Source organism: Lagenorhynchus albirostris, chromosome X (genome assembly GCF_949774975.1).
Source record: "Lagenorhynchus albirostris chromosome X, mLagAlb1.1, whole genome shotgun sequence".
In the NCBI taxonomy this organism is placed as follows: Eukaryota; Metazoa; Chordata; class Mammalia; order Artiodactyla; family Delphinidae; genus Lagenorhynchus; species Lagenorhynchus albirostris.
The window spans coordinates 72,770,412-72,793,814 of NC_083116.1; the positions used below are offsets into that span (position 1 = coordinate 72,770,412).

The 23,403-nt window shown below is 38.3% G+C and overlaps 1 protein-coding gene across 1 annotated transcript in view; it reads right to left on the minus strand.

Annotated features, from left to right (window-relative positions):
• The window catches only part of EDA (ectodysplasin A), a 295,752-nt gene that overhangs the window by 7,310 nt on the left and 265,039 nt on the right, over positions 1-23,403 (minus strand). The window contains exon 2 of the mRNA XM_060137662.1: positions 11,499-11,604. Coding sequence (XP_059993645.1) covers positions 11,499-11,604 — 106 coding nt within the window. The remainder of the gene's footprint in view (positions 1-11,498; positions 11,605-23,403) is intronic.

Genomic DNA, 23,403 nt, shown 5'->3' on the forward strand with positions numbered 1-23,403 from the left:
AATGTAAAGGGAAGCAGAACTGAGAAAGTCCTGATGACATCATTTGAGCTCCAAGATGCAGCCATGTTTTAAGACAACTTTGTCAGAGACTTTATAGTTAGAAATGAGCCAATAAATCCTATGCCCTCTTTAAAACAAAACAAAACCAAAAAACAAAAAAAAACCCCTTAATCCAGTTTAGGCCAGCTATCTGTCACCTGTAACTGAGAGAGTCTTAACATAGCTCATGATCTCCATATCTATATTTCCAGACCAGATATTTTTCCTGAGCTTCAGATACATATCTCCAACTGTTTATAGGTTTACTCCTCTTGAATTGCCCATAGGGACCTGACACTTGACCTGTCTAAAAACACTCATTTTCCTACTCGGATCATTATCGCAGTAAATAGTACAGCACCTTGCCAGAAACCTGGGTGGCTTCCTTGGCTCCTCTTTTTCTCCCCTCAGTCAAATTTTTAATTTTTTAAATAATTTAATAATTAAATAATTATTTAAATAATTATTTATTATTTAAATTATTTAATAATAATTTAAATAATTAAATAATTAATTTTTTAATAAAATTTTTTCACTTAATTTTTTCTACCTACTAACTAAATCTGTCTACGTCAGTCTCCATTGCAGCTATGTTAATCTAGCCACCGCCATCTCTTATGTGTATCATTGCATCAGCCTTCTAACTGCCTTCTTTGTCTCCCTCATGCCCCTTCCAGTCCATTTTTCTCCTCATTTTATACAATTTTTCCTGTTACATTTAAAAAATAAATTACAGTAGCACAAGCTTACTGTAACAAGTCAAACAATTCAGAACTGTACAAAGAATCACTAAACAGTTCTCGCTTTCCTATCCAACCTCCTTCTACCTGAGGTAATCATTAATTCACTTGGTGCCTCTGCTTCCCACCACTGTTTCTACGTAATTATATATCTATAGCTATAACTATATAGTTATAAACATTCTTAGGGTTTAAAAATCTTTGTCTCTTTTTTTACATCTTTATTGGAATATAATTGCTTTGCAACATTGTGTTAGTTTCTGCTGCACAACAAAGTGAATCAGCTATATGTATACATATATCCCCATATCCCCTCCCTTTTGAGCCTCCCTCCCACCCTCCCTATCCCACCCCTCTAGGTCGTCACAAAGCATTGAGCTGATCTCCTTGCTGATGGCCCACTAGCTATCCATTTTATATTTGGTAGTGTATATACATCAATGCTACTCTCTCACTTTGTCCCAGCTTCCCCTCCCTCCCTGTGTCCTCAAGTCTGTTCTCTACATCTGTGTCTTTATTCCTGCCCTGCTACTAGGTTCATCAGTACCATTTTTTTTTAGATTCCATATATATGCATTAGCATATGGTATTTGTTTTTCTCTTTCTGACTTACTTCACTCTGTATGACACTCTCTAGGTCCATCCACTTCATTACAAATAACTCAACTTCGTTCCTTTTTATGGCTGAGTAATATTCCATTGTATATATGTGCCACATCTTCTTCATCCATTCATCTGTCGATGTACATTTAGGTTGCTTCCATGTCCTGGCTATTGTAAATAGTGCTGCAATGAACACTGTGGTGCATGTATCTTTTTGACCTATGGTTTTCTCAGGATATATGCCCAGTAGTGGGATTGCTGGGTCATATGGTAAAAATCTTTCCCTTTTCAATGAAAATGTGATAGTATTATACATATTACTCTGAAACTTGCAGCAAAAGAATATGCCTATTCTTTCAGATGCATCTATAAAACTCTAACTCATTCCTTTTAATACCTGTATAATATTCAATATTATGGCTATGTCACAATTTAGTCAATCAACCATTTCCTTATTCATAGAGATTAGGGTTATCCCTCTTTTGCCACTAAAACAGTGCTATAATAAACATCCTTATATATATTTGACCTATGTAGTGTTGTTATACATGTAGGATAAATTCCCAAAACTGTATCAAAGGTATTCTAATGTTTAATTTTACTAGAAAGTTGGATTAATATCCAAAAATGGGTGAAACAACTTATATTCTCAAATGTGATACATCACATTAACAGAATGAAAGATAAAAATCATATGATCATCTCTAAAGATGCAGAAAGCATTTGATAAAAGTCAACATCTTTTCTGATTAAAAAACTCTTCACAAATTAGGTATAGAAGGAATGCATCTCAACTTAATAAGAGCCATATACAACAAGCCCACAGCTAAAATCATATTTAACAGTGAAAAGTTGAAAGCCTTTCCTCTAAGATCAGGAACAAGATAGGATGGCCATTCTCAACGCAGTACTTGAAGTCCTATAGTCAGAGCAATTAGGCAAGAAAAAGAAATAAAAGACATCCAAATTGTAAAGAAAAAAGAAAAATTGATTCTGTTTGCAGATGGTATGTTCCTATATATAGAAAACCCTAGACTCCACCAAAAACCTGTTAGAAATAATAAACGAGTTCAGTAAAGTTGCAGGATACAAAATAAAAATACAAAAATCAATTGTGTTTCTACACACTAACAAGGAATTATCCAAAAAAAGAAATCAAGACAAAGATCCCATTTACAATAGCATCAAAAAGAATGAAATACTTACGAATAAATTTAGCCAAGGAAGTGAAATAGCTGTACACTAAAAAGTACAAAACACTGATGAAAGAAATTGAAAAAGACACACAAAAAATGGATTAGAAGAATTGGTATTGTTAAAATGTCCATATTATCCAAATCCATTTTTAGATTCAATACAATCTCTATCAAAACTCCAATGACATTTTCCACAGAAATAGAAAAAAACAATCATAAAATTTATATGGAACCACAAAAGACCCCAAATAGCCCAAGCAATCTTAAGCAAAAAGAACAAAGCTGGAGGCACTACATGTACTGATTTCAAAGTACATTACAAATTTATAGTACTCAAAACAGTATGGGCCTGGCAAAAAAGAAGGCATATAGACCAATGGAACAGAATAGAGAGCTCGGAAATAAATCCACACATTTATGGGCTATTGATTTTCGACAAGGGTGCCAAGAGCACAGAAGGGAGAAAGAATAGTCTCTTCAATAAGTGGTGCTGGGAAAACTGGACATCACATGCAGAAGAATGAAATTGGACCCTTATCTCATAGCATATACAACAAAACCCCTCAAACTGGATTAAAGACTTAAATACAGATGTGGAATTGTAAAACTACTAGAAGAAAATACAGGGGAAAAACTTCTTGACATTGGTCTGGGCAATGAGTTTTTGGATATGACCTCAAAACCACAGGCAGAGCTTCCCTAGTGGCGCAGAGGTTAAGAATCCGCCTGCCAATGCAGGGGACAAAGGTGTGAGCCCTAGTCCGGGAAGATCCCACATGCTGCGGAGCAACTAAGCCTGTGAGCCACAACTACTGAGCCTGTATTCTAGAGCCCACGAGGCACAACTACTGAGCCCGTGTGCTACAACTACTGAGGCCCACGCACCTAGGGCCTGTGCTCTGCAACAAGAGAAGCTACCGCAATGAGAAGGCCAGGCACAGGAATGAAGACCCGATGAAGCCAAAAATAAATAAATAAAAAAAATAAATTTATTTAAAAAAACCCCACAGGCAACAAAAACAAGACAAGTGGGATACCATCAAACTAAAATCTTCCGCACGAAAAAGGAAACAATCAACAGAGTGAAGACACCACCTATAGAATGGGAGAAAATATTTGCAAACCACATATTTGATAAGGGGTTAGTATCCAAAATATGTAAGGAATTCAAACAACCCAACAGCAAATACATACATACATACACACATACATACATACATACATACATACCTGATTAAAATATGGGCACAGGATCTGAATAGATGGTTTTCTAATGAAGACATACAAATAGCTAACTGATATATGAGAAGATGCTCAACATTACTAATTATCAAGGAAATGTAAGTCAAAAATCACAATGAGATGTCACCTCATATCTGTTAGGATGGCTATTATCAAAAGGACAAGAAACAACAAGTGTTGATGAGGGTGGGGAGAAAAGGGACCCCTTGTACATAGTTGACAGGAATGTAAATCAGTATAGCCATTATGCAAAACAGAGTGCATGTTCCTCAAAAATTAAAAATAGAAATGCCATATGATCCAGCAATCCTACTTCTGAGTGTATATACAAAGGAAATGAAATTAGTATCTTGAAGAGATATCTGTACTCTCATATTCATTGCAGCATTACTCTCAATAGCCAAGATATGGAAACAATGTAAGTATCCATCAACAGATGAATGAAGAAAGAAAATGTGATAAACACACACACACACACACACACAGAAGAGGTGGTTGCCAGGAGCTTGGGGGTAGAGGAAATGGTGGGGGGGGGTTGTTGATCAAATGGTACAAAGATTCAGTTACGCAGGTGAGTAAGTTCTGAAGAGCGAATGCATAGCATGGTGACTATAGTTAATAATACTCTATTCTATACCTGAAATTTGCTATGAGACTAGGTGTTCTCACCACAAAAAAAGGGGAATTATGTCAGGTGATGGAAATGTTAATTAGCTTGATTGTGGTAACTATTTCACAATGTATATGTGTATCAAAATATCACATCGTTGAGGGCAGACAGCAGAAACAAGAAGAACTAACTTAATAACCAACAGGGAGGGAAGCCAGCCCCACCCATCAACAGTCAAGCGGATTAAAGTTTTACTGAGCTCTGCCCACCACAGCAACAGTCAGCTCTACCCAGCACCAGTCCCTCACATCAGGAAACTTACACAAGCCTCTTAGATAGCCTCATCCACCAGAGGGCAGACAGCAGAAGCAAGAAGAACTACAATCCGGCAGCCTGTGTAACAAAAACCACATTCACAGAAAGATAGACAAGATGAAAAGGCAGAGGGCTCCAGAGTGTTGTGCTGTAGGTACTTAAGCTGTTGGCTTCCATGACCAGTAGGCAACCTTGGGGAATGTACAGCTGAAATCAACAATCCTCTTCAAGTCTACACACATGGTAAACCCACAAAACCTTTAATTTTGTCTTGTGAACAAGCCCTTGACACTCCATCTGTTCTCAAAACGATTTTCATCTCTCTCATTTGATAATAGCACAGTGATGGCTCACTAAAAAGCAGTAAATACAAGAGCAGTACTAGAATGAGGGCACTTCTTAACTCTAGTTAATATTTGTATAGGCAGAAGTCTGTTTCTCTGAGATCATAGTCTTTCATTTTCATCTGTATCAACTTAATGCTGGCTAAGTCTTATTCCATTATTATTTTTAAGAAACGAAGGACAAAGGATATATTTCAATCTTATTTGTTTTTTCCCTTTACTCTTTTATTATACCAAAAATGAATACTAAGTTTTTCTTGATCTGTCCAAAGGTAAAGAAAACTACAAAGAAGAGATACTGAAAAAAGAGACACATATACACAGCTAGCCAGCCAGAGTAAGAGAGTGACATGGAAGTGTACAGATGTGATCATTTCTTGTGATGAGGTAGGCCATAACTTGAGGCTTGGAGTCTTCTTTCTATGGGCTTCGATATTATCTGTGAGTACAAAAAAGGACAGTCTGTCTGAAAGAGAGTACCTCTGTAGACATTAGAGTGGTTATTCATAAATTAATGAATATGAGTGCCTAAAATGCCTCGGAGACCATGCTACTATGTTCATTTTCCAGACAGAATTTACTAATAGCTGCTAACTTCTGAAGCTTTTGCATACATTAACACTTTTGATTATTACAATGACTGCATTAGGTAAGCAAGCCTAATTATTCCCATTTATAGCTAAGGAAACTGAGGCTCAGAGGGATGTCACTCCTCTAAGGTCACATGCCTGATAAGGTGGCAGTAACATCAGGATCAGGATCCAGAAATTGTGACTCAATCTAATACCTTTTCTATTACACAATGCTGCACTTTTATTTTTATTCTCTTACTAGGACAGAAATATGGGGGGATGGTAGGTATGGAGAGATATTAATATTGTGCTTGATTTCTGAAAATGCTCCTACAGGGGAGAACAGATGGTTTTACAATAATATTTATAAAATATGGACACTATCTCTGTGGAAATTCTGGATTCACTTATCTGCTTCTAAGACCTCCTGACCCTCTGAATATATTCTACATTTCATTCTAACTAGAAAATTACGTTCTGCAGATTTCTGGAGTACCCAGCAAGAGATGTTTAAGCAAGCCACCTAGAGCTATTATTATTTCAGAAACATATCACAAAGATGGATCTCAGCAGGAAATCCTGGCACAGATTTTTGTAACTGTCGTGACTCACAACACCTTCAATGAAGGGATCGTGCTTTCCTTGCAGAACAACAATAAGCGAAAGGCCTCATATAATTAGCAAAAATGAACTTAAAGCTGATATCAATTACTTTTGGCCAACTCAAAACAGGAGCAGTAAATTTAAGATAGAGATGTAGTAAAGAAAAAGATCTCACGCATTTTCTTTAAGTTATAAAGTGCCACGATTTATACTGGAGGAAAACTAACCCTGTGTTTGGGACTCCCGCTTCCTAGTCAATGCCTTCATTTATAGAGTGATCCAAAGGAATAAAATGAGATGAATCCAATCATTTCTTGAATGGTGGGTCAGAAAGATTGGGTATGACCTGGATATAGCCACTGACATTTTTTTAAGGCAAGATCGACTGTGTGTTATGGTTGCCAAAGGGGAAATGTGGGGGGAGGGATAAATTAGGAATTTGGGAGTAACATATACACACTATTATGTATAACATAGATAAAAGACAAGGACTTACTGTATAGCACAGGGAACTATACTGAATTTTTTTTTTTTTTCGGTACGCAGGCCTCTCACTGTTGTGGCCTCTCCCGTTGCAGAGCACAGGCTCTGGACGCGCAGGCTCAGCGGCCATGGCTCACGGGCCCAGCCGCTCCGCGGCATGTGGGATCTTCCCGGACCAGGGCACGAACCCGTGTCCCCTGCATCGGCAGGCGGACTCTCAACCACTGCGCCACCAGGGAAGCCCTATACTGAATATTTTGTAATAACCTATATGGGAAAAGAATCTGCAAAAGAGTATATACATATGTGTGTGTATAAATATTATTTATATATGTGTATAAATATCACACATATATATATAAAACTAGATCACTTTGCTGTACACCTGAAACTAACACAACATTGTAAATCAACTATACCTCAATAAAATATAAATTAAAAAAAGGTAGACTATGTCTATGTTATGCCCCTAAGCAACTAGTTTAGCAGTCTGGTGAAAACAGGAAAACAGTCTGATTTATTCTTGGTGAACCTATGCAGGCTCTTAAGGATCCCGACGTCCCTTGCTTTTCCTAAGTGTGAATGAACCATTTGTTAAGACTTTTTTTCTCCCACAGGGATTAGTGAAGATCATCAAGCTTAATGCCTATAGTTCCTAGACAGAAAAAAATCTAGACTCCTTCCACCCCCTGCCCATTTTCTTGTTTGGTTATTCATTTAACAAATGTTTGAGTGTCTTCTATGTACTGTGTAAGGTAAAACTCTAGGACTCAGCTTCACCCTACCTTTGCTTAATTTTTACCTGTTGCCAATAAATGTATCTGCTCCCTCCTTAAAATGTAAGCTTCTCTGAGGGTCTTATTCATCTTTATACTTCTGGTAGTGCCTAGAAGTCTTGTTAAATGACAATAAAATAAAGTTTTGAGAAGTGAAATTAAAGGATAGTAACATCAAAAATTATACAAGGAATTAGAACTGATTTTCCTGCTCTCTTTTTAAACTTATCTCTATTTTTGACCTTTGAAAAATGTTTTCTTCCTGAAATCCCTGTCAGGCTCTTAAATGTTCAAGGTAAATGACTTTTTTTTTTTGATATTTGTGATGCAAACCTGAGGTGCATAGGTAAATTTTTTTAAAAATAAATTTATTTATTTATTTTTGGCTGTGTTGGGTCTTCATTGCTGCACACGGGCTTTCTCTAGTGGTGAGCGGGGGCTACTCTTCGTTGCAGCGTGCGGGCTTCTCATCGCTGTGGCTTCTCTTTTTGCGGAGCATGGGCTCTAGGTGTGCGGGCTTCAGTAGTTGTGGCTCGTGGGCTCTAGAGCACAGGCTCAGTAGTTGTGGCACACGGGCTTAGTTGCTCCGCGGCATGTGGGATCTTCCCAGACCCGGGCTCGAACCCGTGTACCCTGCATTGGCAGGCGGATTCTTAACCACTGCGCCACCAGGGAAGTCCCTGGATAGCTAACTTTTTATTATAATATATCAAGTAACTTGTGGATTTAGAAACAACACCTAATAGGCTTTTTTTTTGTCCTTAACTCACCACCCTCTGATTTACCTATCCCATCCAACCTCTTACTCTGTTCATATGGTTTACAGACTGACTCACTTCTTCAATGAGAAGTTCTTTATTCTTTTAAGAGTCAGCTCATTGTCTTGAGACACGTTGTCTTGATATACGGTGTAGATTTATATACCCAGCTGCCTCTTTAACATATATACTTAGTGCCTAGTAGACACCTCAAACTTAGCATGCCTAACTGAATTCTTGATTCCTTCTTTACATCCCTTTACATTCCTCTTCTCCTGTTTCTCCGTCTCAGAAATGGCAAATCCACTAGTCTAGTTCCTTAGGTTCAAAACTGTGGGGTCGTCCTTGGTTTTCTCTTTCATACCCCTTATCTAGTGAACCTCCAAATCTTGTCAGCTATTCCTTCAAAGATCTGTCCACAATCTGACCACTCCTCCCCACCCACCCCCATTGCCTCCATCCTGGTCTAAACTACAATCATCTCTCGCCTGGGTTATTGTTACACTCCACTACACATCTTTCTGCTTCTGTTCTTTCTCCCTACAGTAGCCAGAGGGATTCTCTTACAACATAAGTCAGGCCCTGTCATGCCTCTGCTCAAAATTCTCCAATGGTTCCCCATCTCATGCAGGGTGAAGGTCAGAGTCCTTAGCTTGGCCTACAACAAGGCTCTAAGTTTGATTTTCCCCCCTCTGATCTCATCTGCTTCCTTCTCCTTCTTGCTCACTCTGCTCCCAGCCACACTGATCTTTCTGGAACATATCAAGCATTCTTCTACTTCAGAGCATTTGTATTTACTGCTTCTTCTCTCCTTCTTTCCCTGCACCCGGTCCAGATATTCACATGGCTCACACCTTCATTTCATTCAGGTCTTTTCTCAGATGTTCCCTTATTAGAGGGACCTTCCCTGATCACCTTACAGACACTTCATCACGTTCTCTCCCTCTTGCCCTGGTATATTTTTCTCCACAACACTTACCACCACCAATTTTGTTTATTATCTGTCTCTTTACACTGGAAGTTAAGCTTTTTGAGGGCAACAAGAAATATTTATTGAGGGTCTACTATGCGCCGGGTCCTTTCCTGGGCAATGAGGATGTAAAAGTAAATAAACACGATTATCCTTATGGCATTTTCATTCTAGTATTATAGAAACTGCTGTATTTTCTCAGTAAATATTTGAAGAATGTTTTGAATAAATATACCATACACTCAGCAGAGTAAGAGGAATGGTTCAAAAGTAAAGGAGATTTGGATTGGCTTGTCACCCTCTAAATCACTGGAGCACCCACCACATCTAAAGAAGTGGTGCTATAGCCTCCCAGGTGAAAGGTTGGAAATCTAATCAAATCCCAGAACCCCCAAGCATTCTATTCTCCTAACTCTAAGGGGCTCTTGGATTCCTCCCTGCTATACTGTTTAAAGAAAATATCTGGGATTGTATGAGAAGTTAGGCACTGGCACACAGTGACTAGTGTCTAGTGACTGACAAGAGTATCAGACCAGGATGAAATTAGATAAGAAGTACTAAAAATTAATGATATGCTTTGTCCTTCAACAGAGGGAAAAACTATTTTGTATCAAAACAGAATAAACACTGTAAGGAAAATCAATAGCAGAGATGCTAGTAGCCAGATCCAGATAAAGTGGTTTGGGAGAGTGAAGGAAGCTGCCTTCTTTACGAGAAAACTTGGAAGGCCAGATGAAGACGTAAACTTTAGAAGCTATTGGACCTCCCCTGTGGAGAGGAAGGGAAGACCATGCCCACTACAGAAGGTGATATTGCTCTTACCCCCTCTCTTTTCTCTTCCTTAGCAATCAGGGAATATGAAAGATTTTGTGGTACTGGGAATAGTTCAGGGGAAGAGTCAAAGGTGGAAAGACCCACATGCATCAAAGAGTAAGATGATAAGGAGAGGAAAGGGACCTTGATTCTCAGTTCTCAGTTTCTACATAGCTTTCTGAAGACTTCCAGGAAACTGGCAGCAAGCAGTATATGAATAATGGGTGCCTATTACTTCATGGACCACATTTCCTAGGCTTGAACTTGGTCATGAATTGTATCCAAAGTATCTGCTCTAGAGAATGGCCCCGCTGGTCCATTTCTCAATTGAAGGGCTCAAAGCTGCCACCTCCATTGACTAAAAACAGCCTACTTATTTCTGACTCTCTTTTATTACAGGTCCTTCTTCTGAGCTCTTTTTCAGACTTCATCCAGTTTTACCTCTTTTTGTTCCAAATGACAAAGTCCTGGCCCCATTGCTTCAATTGCTCATGCGGTCTGGAACTGCTTCCATCGCTGGCCCTTACTTACACTGACAAATGTCAGCTTTAAAAAAATCTGATTTTCACCTTCATAAAGTCATATTGCTTTGTAACCCTCCAGAACATATATCTTTGGCAGATTTAGCCAGCCACGTGCTGTCTTTGAATCCAGATGGCTTTACAACAGCCCATAGCTATGCATTCTACAAACTCCTACTCTAAAGAGGTAGCATTCTGTCAACTGACAGAATGATGTTAAAATAGAGCTATTCAAAGACCCTGCCCAGGAGCTAGCTCAACATTTTGTTATGCCCCACAAAATGCATTGTTAGTTAACTCAAATCTGTTTCACCTTCAATAGGGATGGTTTTCATGGCACATCATAACCCAGCTGAAGGGGCAATCAACATTACCAACTTACATTACAAACACCAACAATTTGCTAGATACTAGGCTAGATTCTGGAGCTTTACAAAGAGAAATGAATCCCTGCCCTCAAGGAACTTACAGATGAGTTCTAGAGGCATGGTAGCTGACACCAACAGTGACATAATTATCACTGGATTTAACATACCATGTAAGTGCCACCATGGCACAGTACTCTGTCATTCCAAGAATAGGACTGAATTCTCTTGGTGGCCTTAGTTGATATAGGATGTCCCCAGGAGAGATGAAGTCCTTATGGAGGGTGATCTTGAGAGGTACAAATGCTACCATGGCTATCAGACATACTGTGAAAGGACTAAAGGTACTGGGGTTGGAGGAGACAGGATCCTTGTACAGTCAATTCTATGTCAAAAGAGTAGGTTAGGTAGGTTAAGCTAGAAAAACCTTCTGTGACCTTGCGTCTGTGGAAAATATAGGAGATGGTGAAGTACACTTGAAAAGGTAGTTCTCAGAATGGTACTCTCATCAACTGATATGTGATAAAGGATCATCCAAATAGACTTACCATCTGCTCCTTCACTGCTTTTACTTCTTTTATTGCGGCGAACACGCCTACTCTCCTCTTCAGAGTATGACTTTTCTTCAGGGATGAAGAAATTCAGAAGGGCCACCTGAAAAATAACAAGTAGATAAGTCAAAGGTTGACCCCAGTCAACTATAGCCAACATAAAAAACTGGCTTTCTGTAGACAGTCTGCCTTCACCTTAAATTCAGAGTGTTTAAGATGAATGGATAAAGATGTAGTGTGTATATATATATATACATATACTATATATATGGAATGGAATATACAATGGAATATTAATCATAAAAAATGAAACGTTGCCATTTGCAGAAACATGGATGGACCTAGAGATTATCATACTAAGTGAAGTAAGCTAGACAAAGCTAAATATCATATAATATTGCTTATATGTGGAATATAAATAAAAGATACAAATGAACTTATTTACAAACCAGAAATAGACCCACAGACATAGAAAACAAATTTATGGTTACCAAAGGGGAAAGAGGGGGAGGGATAAATTAGGAGTTTGGGATTAACATATACTCACTACTGTGTATAGAATAGGTAAACAACACGGACCTACTGTATAGCACAGAGAACTATAAATATCTTTTAATAACCTATAAGGGAAAAGAGTTTGAAAACGAATATATATATATATATATATTTCCATCTGAATCACTGTGCTGTACACCTGAAACTAACACAACACTGTAAATCAACTATACTTCCAATAAAAAAAATTCAGAGTGTCTAAATCCTGAGCCCATCCTCCCCTCCACTGCACAAATTCTTTTATTTTTGATAACATTATTATCCCAAAAATGTAGGCACGAAATTTTGGTTAATCTCTTCTGCCCCCCTCTCATCTGCCCCAAATACCTAATGAGTAATCATTCAGTCCTACTTGTCAGCATAGTTCTGGGGTTCAGAGAGCCCAGTCATAGATTTTTAACTTCCCTTACATACTACTGATGTCTGCCCAGAATTAGACTTGGGCTTGCTACTCCCTCTTGAACTTCATTATTATACATCCATGATTTTTCCACATTTCTATTTATGCTGAACTTTTGGCTTGTTCCCAGAATGCTGTGCATCCAATTATGATTGGATGGTACCATTTATGCCAGTGCTCTTCTGGGAGTTAATAATAATAAAGCACACGATTATTCTCTCCCTTTCCTAGATCCCAACAGAATGCTTACAGCATTTTGGTACTTAGTCCTCTACTGTCTTATGATGGTCTCTCATAATAATACAACATATTTCATATGTGAATGGGCCTGGTATCACTAATGGTAATCACAGCTTAAATATATACTTGCTGAATTGAATCATAATTTTTCAGCATGAGTGCTTACTTGTGGTTAAAAAAAATGTGCCTGAGGTAAACAGTGGACAGAGTAGTAGGACTGAAAGTGATTCCAAACCCGACTCTGCCACTTATAGCTGTGTAACCTTGGGCAAGGTCCTTAAGCTTTAATTTCCTCATCTGTAAATAGGGACAATAATAGTACTTTGCTCATAAAGTAGTTGGGTTTGCACAGTACCCAGCATGTAATACGCACTCAATAAATGTTAGCTATTATTGTAATTAAAATTAATATTAAAAATAGACTGGTTAGATAGTTTGGAGGTTAAAAAGAAGAAATGAATCTGCATTTTCACCCTATTGTTGGTTCAAAAAATAAACAATTCCAGAATATCCTCATGTCTGTTGCATCTGTGATTAACTGGAAAAAAGATGGGTAGAACTCAAGTAAGCCTTAACATTCTACACAAACTTTCTTAAAAATCCTGTAATTTACTGTTTATGTAAAACAATTATACCCAATAGCCTTAATATACAAGATTAGCATCTTACAGAATATATTCATGTATTAAATACATAATTAACAATCTCCAACTTGCCATAGGGTTGTATTTAAAAAATATTTAGGTTGAATCACATGAAACTGCCATTTTAGTATGTCAAAAATGGTTGAATATCAGCAATTTCACATGGTTCAACTGAGCAGTGTTTTTGTCACTTGACTGGAATGTAAAATGCACTTTCCCGTAGAATCAACATAATAAAGTCTGGCTAGGTTTCCAGATAAAGCCCATAGAAAGTTACTTAACCCACAATATAAATAAGCTATCATACTAGTAATAATATAATACCAAACTGCTATTTACACTAAAATCTCAATCATTTGCAACTCTAGAAGAACAAGTAATTCTGGATAGAAGAGTTTTCATGATAAATTTGAGTGCTTAAACTCACGTCAGCTATTTTGGATAGAAATTAAGTCTACAATATATGATTTCACTCAGGGTTTACTGAATATGTAAGACTATTTGCCTGTACATTAAATGGCACCAGTCCACTATGGTTTTCAGGGTTTTTTAAAGTTACACTTAACATTACAGAGCAATACATGCTTTGTTAGAGAGAAGCATAAAGTTCTCTGGGAGGAAGAGGGAAAGTACCTAATACAGACTGGGAGTGGAAAAGGCTTTTTGGAGGAGGTGCTACCTCTGTGAGTCCTGAAGGATATTGAGGATTTAGTGATGAATGAGAAAATGAAAAGGAATTCCAGGCAAAGGGAGCATTGTGCTTCAAGGTTCAGAGGAAATAGACAGAGAAGCAGTTTTTGGAAATACAAGTAGCATAAAGTAAGTGGTAGGAGTTGGAGAGGAATGGTAAGGAATGAGTCAAGAGACATTAAACAAAGGCCAGATCATGTTAAGGAGTTAAGATTTTACCCTGTAGCGGGGGGGGGGGGTCCTCTGAAGGATTTTCTCCCTTTGTAAATTATGTACTTTATGAAAATTTTAGCTAAAATTTACATACAATAAAGTGCACACATTTTAAGCATACAGTTTGAAAAATACACACCTTTGTAACCACCACCCAAATCAAGATATGGAACAATTCCATCACCCCAGAATTTTCCCTTGTGTCCCTTCCAGTCATTCTTCAGTGCTACTCCAACCTCAGGCAGCCACTGTTCTGATTCTATCACCATAGCTTAGTTTTCCCCATTCTAGAACCTCACATAAATGGGATCATACAATATGTTTATATGATTTTTGTGTTGCTTCTTTCCCTCAGCACAATGTCTGTGAGACTCATCCACGTTGTTGTGAGTATCAGTAGTTCATTCCTTTTTCTTCCTGAGTAGTATTTAATTGTACGGATATACTATAACTTATTAATGCATTTGCCTTTTGAGGGACATTTGGGTTATTTCCAGTTTGGGGCTATTATGAATAAAGCTGATATGAGTATGAGGCTTTGAGGGGATATATGTCTTCATTTTTCTTGGGTAAACACCTAGGAGTGGAACCTCTGGGCTATATGGTAACTATTTACTGTAAGGGAACTGTCAAACTATTTTCCAGTGACTGTACCTTTTCCTACTCCCACTGGTAATGTGTGAGCAATCCACTGCTCTGCATTTTCACTACGTTTGGTGTTGTCGATTTTTCATTTTAGCCATGCTTGTGGATGTGAAGGAGTTTTTCATTGTGGTTTGCTTTTGAGTTCTTAAACTTCTTTTTAATGCTTTTTCGGTCTCTTACCTTGCTGTCAACTATCATATTTCACTTCATCTACTTATAACATTTTTCCAGTCTCTTCAAATTTGCTGCTTATAACCTCCTATAGGCTTGACATCTCACATCTCATTAAAACTAATTAGAATCATGTACAAACAGAATAAATAGGCAATCAGTGGGTTTTTGAATGGCTTTTCCAATAAGTAAGGTGCATATACTCTGGCGGCTGAGAGGCCATTTGTTTACTGCTTATTCTTGGCTGTGGTCAAGTGAGTCAGTCATAAAACTCAGTTTTACATAGGTATGTTATTATAGTATAATGCTATTTCTAGCGGAAAGGAATTTTGAAGCACAAATGGAGAACCTCTCCACCATCACCAACCAGAATTCCAGAATTTTCTTTATACTCTTTGTGTTCCTTCATGGGCTCAGCTCCTATGGGGATTCTTCGCACGGTCACCAGCACCTTCTTGTGTCCTGGCAGCAGCAGTAGGAGAATGTGCTCACATGTTAATTGTTCCAAAAGGTCTGATGGGAGCTTGTGAGAACTCAGGCTCCCAGAAGAGGAGAGCTGAGGGAGAAACCAACTCCTGCAGATGGAAGAAACAACTCCAGCTTCCATGGGTAGTAGGAGTAGCTTAAAGTCCTTTCAGAGAGGCTGTTGATGAGTATGGGACATTCATAAGTCAAGTGTACATTAGAAGGGGACTGCCTGTATATGAAAATGCTTTGAACACAACATAGTTTCTATTTTCTCATTGAAAAAACACAAAACACTGCTTAAACTGAAAGAGGATCCCTACTCACAATGATCTTATTTGTCTCAATTAGAGATAGGAGGGAAAACTAACCTTTGTGTAGTATAATGGTAAAGACAAAAATCAGTGACTGGGGGAGACCTTCAAGATGGTGGAGGAGTAAGACGTGGAGATCACCTTCCTTCCCACAGATACATCAGAAATACATCCACATGTGGAACAACTCCTACAGAACACCTACTGAACGCTGGCAGAAGACTTCAGACTTCCCACAAGATATACATATTTTTTTCCTTTTTCTCTTTTTGTGAGTTTGTATGTGTATGCTTCTTTGTGTGATTTTGTCTGTAGAGCTTTGCTTTTACCATTTGTCCTAGGGTTCCGTCTGACCATTTTTTTCTCCTTTTTAAAAAATTACTTAAAATTATTATTTATTTTTAATAATTTATTTTTTAATAACTTTACCTTATTTTATTTTTTTCTTTCTTTCCTTCTTTTTTTATCCCTTTTCTTCTGAGCCGTGTGGATGACAGGCTGTTGGTGCTCCGGCTGGTGTCAGGCCTGTGCCTCTGAGGTGGAAGAGCTGAGTTCAGGACATTGGTCCATCAGAGACCTCCCGGCTCCACGTAATATCAAAAAGCGAAAGTTCTCCAAGAGATGGAGATGGTCAATGCTAAGACTCAGCTCCACCCAACGACCTATAGTGCTGGACACCCTATGCCAAACAACTAGCAAAACAGGAACACAACCCCACCTATCAGCAGACAGGCTGCCTAAAATCATAATAAGGTCACAGGCACCCCACAACACACCACAAGACGCGGTCCTGCCCATCAGAAAGAAAAGATCTAGCTTTATCCACCAGAACACAGGCACCAGTCCCCTCCACCAGGAAGCCTACACAACCCACTGAACCAACCATACACACTGGAAGCAGACACCAAAAACAACAGGAAACTATGAACCTGAAGCCTGTGAAAAGGAGACCACAAACACAGTAAGTTAAGCAAAGTGAGAAGACAGAGAAACACACAGCAGATGAAAGAGCAATGTAAAAACCCATCAGACCAAACAAATGAAGAGGAAAGAGGCAGTCTACCTGAAAAAGAATTCAGAGTAAGGATGGTAAAGATGATACGAACTCTTGGAAATAGACTGGAGAAAATACAAGGGAAGTTTAACAAGGACGTAGAAGAACTAAAGAGCAAACAAACAATGATGAACAACACAATAAATGAAATTAAAATTTCTCTAGGAGAAATCAATAGCAGAATAACTGACGCAGAAGACGGATAAGTGACCTGGAAGATAAAATAGTGGAAATAACTACTGCAGAGCAGAATAAAGAAAAAAGAATGAAAAGAATTGAGGACACTCTTAGAGACCTCTGGGACAACATTAAATGCACCAACACTCGAATTATAGGGGTCCCAGAAGAAGAAGAGAAAAATAAAGGGACTGAGAAAATATTTGAAGAGATTATAGTTGAAAATTTCCCTAATATGGGAAAGGAAATAGTTAATCAAGTCCAGGAAGCACAGAGAGTCCCATACAGGATAAATCCAAGGAGAAACATGCCAAGACACATATTAAACAAACTATGAAAAATTAAATACAAACAAGAAATATTAAAAGCAGCAACGGAAAAACAACAAATAACATACAGGGAATCCCCATAAGGCTAACAGCTGATCTTTCAGCAAAAATTCTGCAAGCCAGAAGGGAGTGGCAGGAAATATTTAAAGCGATGAAAGGGAAAACCTGCAACCAAGATTATTCTACTCAGCAAGGAACTCATGCAGAATCAACAGAGAAATTAAAAACTTTACAGACAAGTAAAAGCTAAGAGAGTTCAGCACCACCAAACCAGCTTTACAACAAATTCTAAAGGAACTTCTCTGGACAGGAAACACAAGAGAAGGAAAAGGAGGACTTCCCTGGTGGTGCAGTGGTTATGAGTCCACCTGCCAGTGCAGGGGACATGGGTCTGAGCCCTGGTCCAGGGAGATCCCACATGGCGTGGAGCAAATAAGCCCATGCACCACAACTATTGAGCCTGCGCTACAGAGCCTGTGAGCCACAACTACAGAAGCTCGAGGGCCTAGGGACCATACTCCACAGCAAGAGAAGGCACCACAATGAGGAGCCTGTGCACTGAATCAAGAGTAGCCCCCACTCACCGCCAATAGAGAAAGCCGGCATGCAGCAACAAAGACCCAATGCAGCCAAAAAAAAAAAAAAATAAATAAATAAATTTTTTTAAGAAGAGAAGGAAAAGACCTACAATAACAAACCCGAAACAATTAAGAAAACAGTAATAAGAACATATATATCCATAATTACCTTAAATGTAAATGGATTAAATACGCCAACCAAAAGACACAGACTGGCTGAATGCATACAAAAACAAGGCCCATATACATGCTGTCTACGAGACCCACTTCAGACTTACGGACACATACAGACTCAAACTGAGGGGATGGAAAAAGATATTCCATGCAAATGGAAATCAAAAGAAAGCTGGAGTAGCAATTCTCATATCAGACAAAATAGATTTTAAAATAAAGACAATTACGAGAGACAAAGAAGGACATTACATGATGATCAACAGATCAATCCAAGAAGATGACATAAAAATTGTAAATATTTATGCACTCAACATAGGAGCACCTCAATACATAAGGCAAATGCTAACAGCCATAAAAGGGGAAATTGACAGTAACAGAATCATAGTAGGGGACTTTAACAGCGACTTTCACCAATGGACAGATCATCCAAAATGAAAATAAATAAGGAAACACAAGCTTTAAATGATACATTAAACAAGATGGACTTAATTGATATTTATAGGACATTCCATTCAAAACCAACAGAATACACATTCTTCTCAACTGCTCATGGAACATTCTCCAGGATAGATCATATCTTGGGTCACAAATAAAGCCTTGGTAAATTTAAGAAAATTGAAATCGTATCAAGTATCTTTTCCGACCAAAACGCTATGAGACTAGAAATCAATTACAGGAAAAAATCTGTAAAAAACACAAACACAGAGAGGAACCAAGATGGCGGAGTAGAAGGATGTGCTCACACTCCCTCTTGCGATAACACCAGAATCACAACTAGCTGCTGGACAGTCATCGACAGGAAGACACTGGAACTCACCAAATAAGATACCCCACATCCAAAGACAAAGGAGAAGCCACAATAAGACGGTAGGAGGGGTGCAATCACAGTAAAATCAATTCCCATAACTGCTGGTTGGGTGACTCACAGACTGGAGAACACATACCACAGAAGTCCACCCACTGGAGTGAAGGTTCTGAGCCCCACGTCAGGTTTCCCAACCTGGGGGTCCGGCAACGGGAGGAGGAATTCGTAGAGAATCAGACTTTGAAGCCTAGTGGGAATTGATTGCAGGACTTTGGAAGGACTGAGGGAAACAGAGACTCCATTCTTGGAGGGCACACACAAAGTAGTGTGTGTGTCGGGACACAGGGGAAGGAGCAGTAACGCCACAGGAGACTGAACCAGACCTACCTGCTAGTGTTGAAGAGTCTCCTGCAGAGGTGGGGGCTGGCTGTGGCTCACTGTCGAGAAAATGAAACTGGCAGCAGAAGTTCTGTAAAGTACTCCTTGGCGTGAGCCCTCCCAGAGGCTGTCATTAGCCTCAACAAAGAGCCCAGGTAGGCTGCAGTGTCCCATCGGCTCAGGCCAAACAACCAACAGGGAGGGAACCCAGCCCCACCCATCAACAGTCAAGCGGATTAAAGTTTTACTGAGCTCTACCCACCAGAGCAATAGTCAGTTCTACCCACCACCAGTCCCTCACATCAGGAAACTTACACAAGCCTCTTAGACAGCCTCATCCACCAGAGGGCAGACAGCAGAAGCAAGAAGAACTACAATCCAGCAGCCTGTGTAACAAAAACCACATTCACAGAAAGACAGAGAAGATGAAAAGGTAGAGGGCTATGTACCAGATGAAGGAACACGATAAAACCCCAGAAAAACAACTAAATGAAGTGGAGATAGGCAACCTTCTAGAAAAAGAATTCAGAATAATGATAGTGAAGATGATCCAGGACCTGGGAAAAACAATGGAGGCAAAGATCGAGAAGATGCAAAAAATGTTTAACAAAGACCTAGAAGAATTAAAGAACAAACAAACAGAGATGAACAATACAATAACTGAAACGAAAACTAAAATAGAAGGAATTAATAGCAGAATAACTGAGGCAGAAGAACAGATAAATGACCTGGAAGACAGAATGGTGGAATTCACTGCTGCAGAAGAGAATAAAGAAAAAAGACTGAAAAGAAATGAAGACAGACTAAGAGACTTCTGGGACAACATTAAATGCAACAACATATGCATTATAGGGGTCCCAGAAGGAGAAAAGAGAGAAAGGACTAGAGAAAATATTTGAAGAGATTATAGTCAAAAACTTCCCTAACATGGGAAAGGAAATAGCCACCCAAGTCCAGGAAGCGCAGCAAGTCCCATACAGGAGAAACCTAAGGAGAAACACGCTGAAACACATAAGTAATCAAATAGGCAAAAATTAAAGACAAAGAAAAATTATTGAAAACAGCAAGTGAAAAACGACAAATAACATACAAGGGAACTCCCATAAGGTTAACAGCTGATTTCTCAGCAGAAACTCTACAAGCCAGAAGGGAGTGGCATGATATACTTAAAGTGATGAAAGGGAAGAACCTACAACCAAGATTACTTTACCCAACAAGGATCTCATTCAGATTCAATGGAGGAATCAAAAGCTTTACAGACAAGCAAAAGCTAAGAGCATTCAGCACCACCAAACCAGCTCTACAACAAATGCTAAAGGAACTTCTCTGAGTGGGAAACACAAGAGAAGAAAAGGACCTACAAACACAAACCCAAAACAATTAAGAAAATGGTCATAGGAACATACATATCGATAATTACCTTAACGTGAATGGATTGACTGCTCCAACCAAAAGACACAGGCTTGCTGAATGGATACAAAAACAAGACCCATATATATGCTGTCTACAGGAGACCCACTTCAGACCTAGGGACACATACAGACTGAAAGTAAGGGGATGGAAAAAGATATTCCATGCAAGTGGAAATCAAAAGAAAGCTGGAGTAGCTATACTCATATCAGATAAAATAGACTTTAAAATAAAGAATGTTACAAGAGACAAGGAAGGACACTACATAATGATCAAGGGACCAATCCAAGAAGAAGATATAACAATTATAAATATATATGCACCCAACATAGGAGCACCTCAATATATAAGGCAACTGCTAACAGCTATAAAACAGGAAATTGACAGTAACACAATAATAGTGGGGGACTTTAACACCTCACTTACACCAATGGACAGATCATCCAAAATGAAAATAAATAAGGAAAGAGAAGCTTTAAATGACACAATTGACCAGATAGATTTAATTGATATTTATAGGACATTCCATCTAAAAACAGCAGATTACACTTTCTTCTCAAGTGCACACGGAACATTCTCAAGGATAGATCACATCTTGGGTCACAAATCAAGCCTCAGTAAATTTAAGAAAATTGAAATCATATCAAGCATCTTTTCTGACCACAGCGTTCTGAGATTAGAAAGGAATTACAGGGAAAAACACTTAAAAAACACAAACACATGGAGGGTAAACAATACGCTATTAAATAACCAAGAGATCACTGAAGAAATCAAAGAGGGCATCAAAAAATACCTAGAGACAAGTGACAATGAAAACACGATGACCCAAAACCTATGGGATGCAGCAAAAGCACTTCTAAGAGGGAAGTTTATACAATAAACTTACAATACAAGCCTACCTCAAGAAACAGGAAAATTCTGAAATAAACAATCTCACCTTACACCTAAAGGAAGTAGAGAAAGAAGAACAAACAAAACCCAAAGTTAGCAGAAAGAAAGAAATCATAAAGATTAGAGCAGAAATAAATCAAAAAGGAACAAAGAAAACAATAGAGCAAAGATCAATAAAACTAAAAGCTGGTTCCTTGAGAAGATAAACAAAATTGATAAACTATTAGGCAGACTCATCAAGAAAAAGAGCGAGGGGACTCAAATCAATAAAATTAGAAATGAAAAAGAAGAAGTTACAACAGACAACGCAGAAATACAAAGCATCATAAGAGACTACTGCAAGCAACTCTGTGCCAATAAAATGGACAATCTGGAAGAAATGGACAAATTTTTAGAAAGGTATAACCTTCGAAGACTGAACCAGGAAGGAATAGAAAATATGAACAGACCAATCACAAGTAATGAAATTGAAACTGTGATTAAAAATCTTCCAAACAACAAAAGCCCAACACCAGATGGCTTCACAGGTGAATTCTATCAAACATGTAGAGAAGAGCTAACACCCATGCTTCTCAAATTCTTCCAAAAAATGCAGAGGAAGGAACACTCCAAAACTCTTTCTATGAGGCCAGCATCACCCTGATACCAAAACCAGGCAAAGATACTACAAAAAAAGGAAATTACAGTCCAAGATCACTGATGAATATAGATGCAAAAATCCTCAACAAAATACTAGCAAACAGGATCCAACAAGACATTAAAAGGATCATACACCATGATCAACTGGGATTTATCCCAGGGATACAAGGATTCTTCAATATACACAAATCAATCAATGTGCTAACCATATTAATGAACTGAACAATAAAAACCATATGATCATCTCAAGAGATGCAGAAAAAGCTTTTGACAAAATTCAACACCCATTTATGATAAAAACCCTCCAGATAGTGGGCACAGAGGGAACCTACCTCAACATAATAAAAGCCATAAACGACAAACCCAAAGCAAACATCATTCTCAATGGTGAAAAACTGAAAGCATTTCCTCTAAGATCAGGAACGAGACAAGGATGTGCACTCTCACAACTATTATTCAACATAGTATTCAAAGTTCTAGCCACAGTAATCAGAGAAGAAAAAGAAATAAAAGGAATCCAAATGGGAAAAGAAGAAGTAAAGCTGTCACTGTTTGCAGATGACATGATACTATACATAGAGAATCCTAAAGATGCTACCAGAAAACTACTAGAGCTAATCAATGTATTTGGTAAAGTAGCAGGATACAAAATTAATGCACAGAAATCTCTAGCATTCCTATACACTAATGATGAAAAATCTGAAAGTGAATTTAAGGAAACAGTCCCATTTACCATTGAAACAAAAAGAATAAAATACCCAGGAGTAAACGTACCTAAGGAGACAAAGACCTGCATGCAGAAAACTATAAGACACTGATGAAAGAAATTAAAAATGATATGAACAGATGGAGAGATTACCATGTTCTTGGATTGGAGGTATCAACATAGTGAAAATGACTATACTACCTAAAGAAATCTACAGATTCAATGCAATCCCTATCAAACTAACAATGGCATTTTTCACAAAGTAGAACAAAAAATTTCACAATTTGTATGGAAACACAAAAGACCCCGAATAGCAAAAGCAATCTTGAGAAAGAAAAACGGAGCTGGAGGAATCAGGCTCCCTACCTTCAGACTATACTACAAAGCTACAGTAATCAAGACAGTATGGTACTGGCACAAAAAC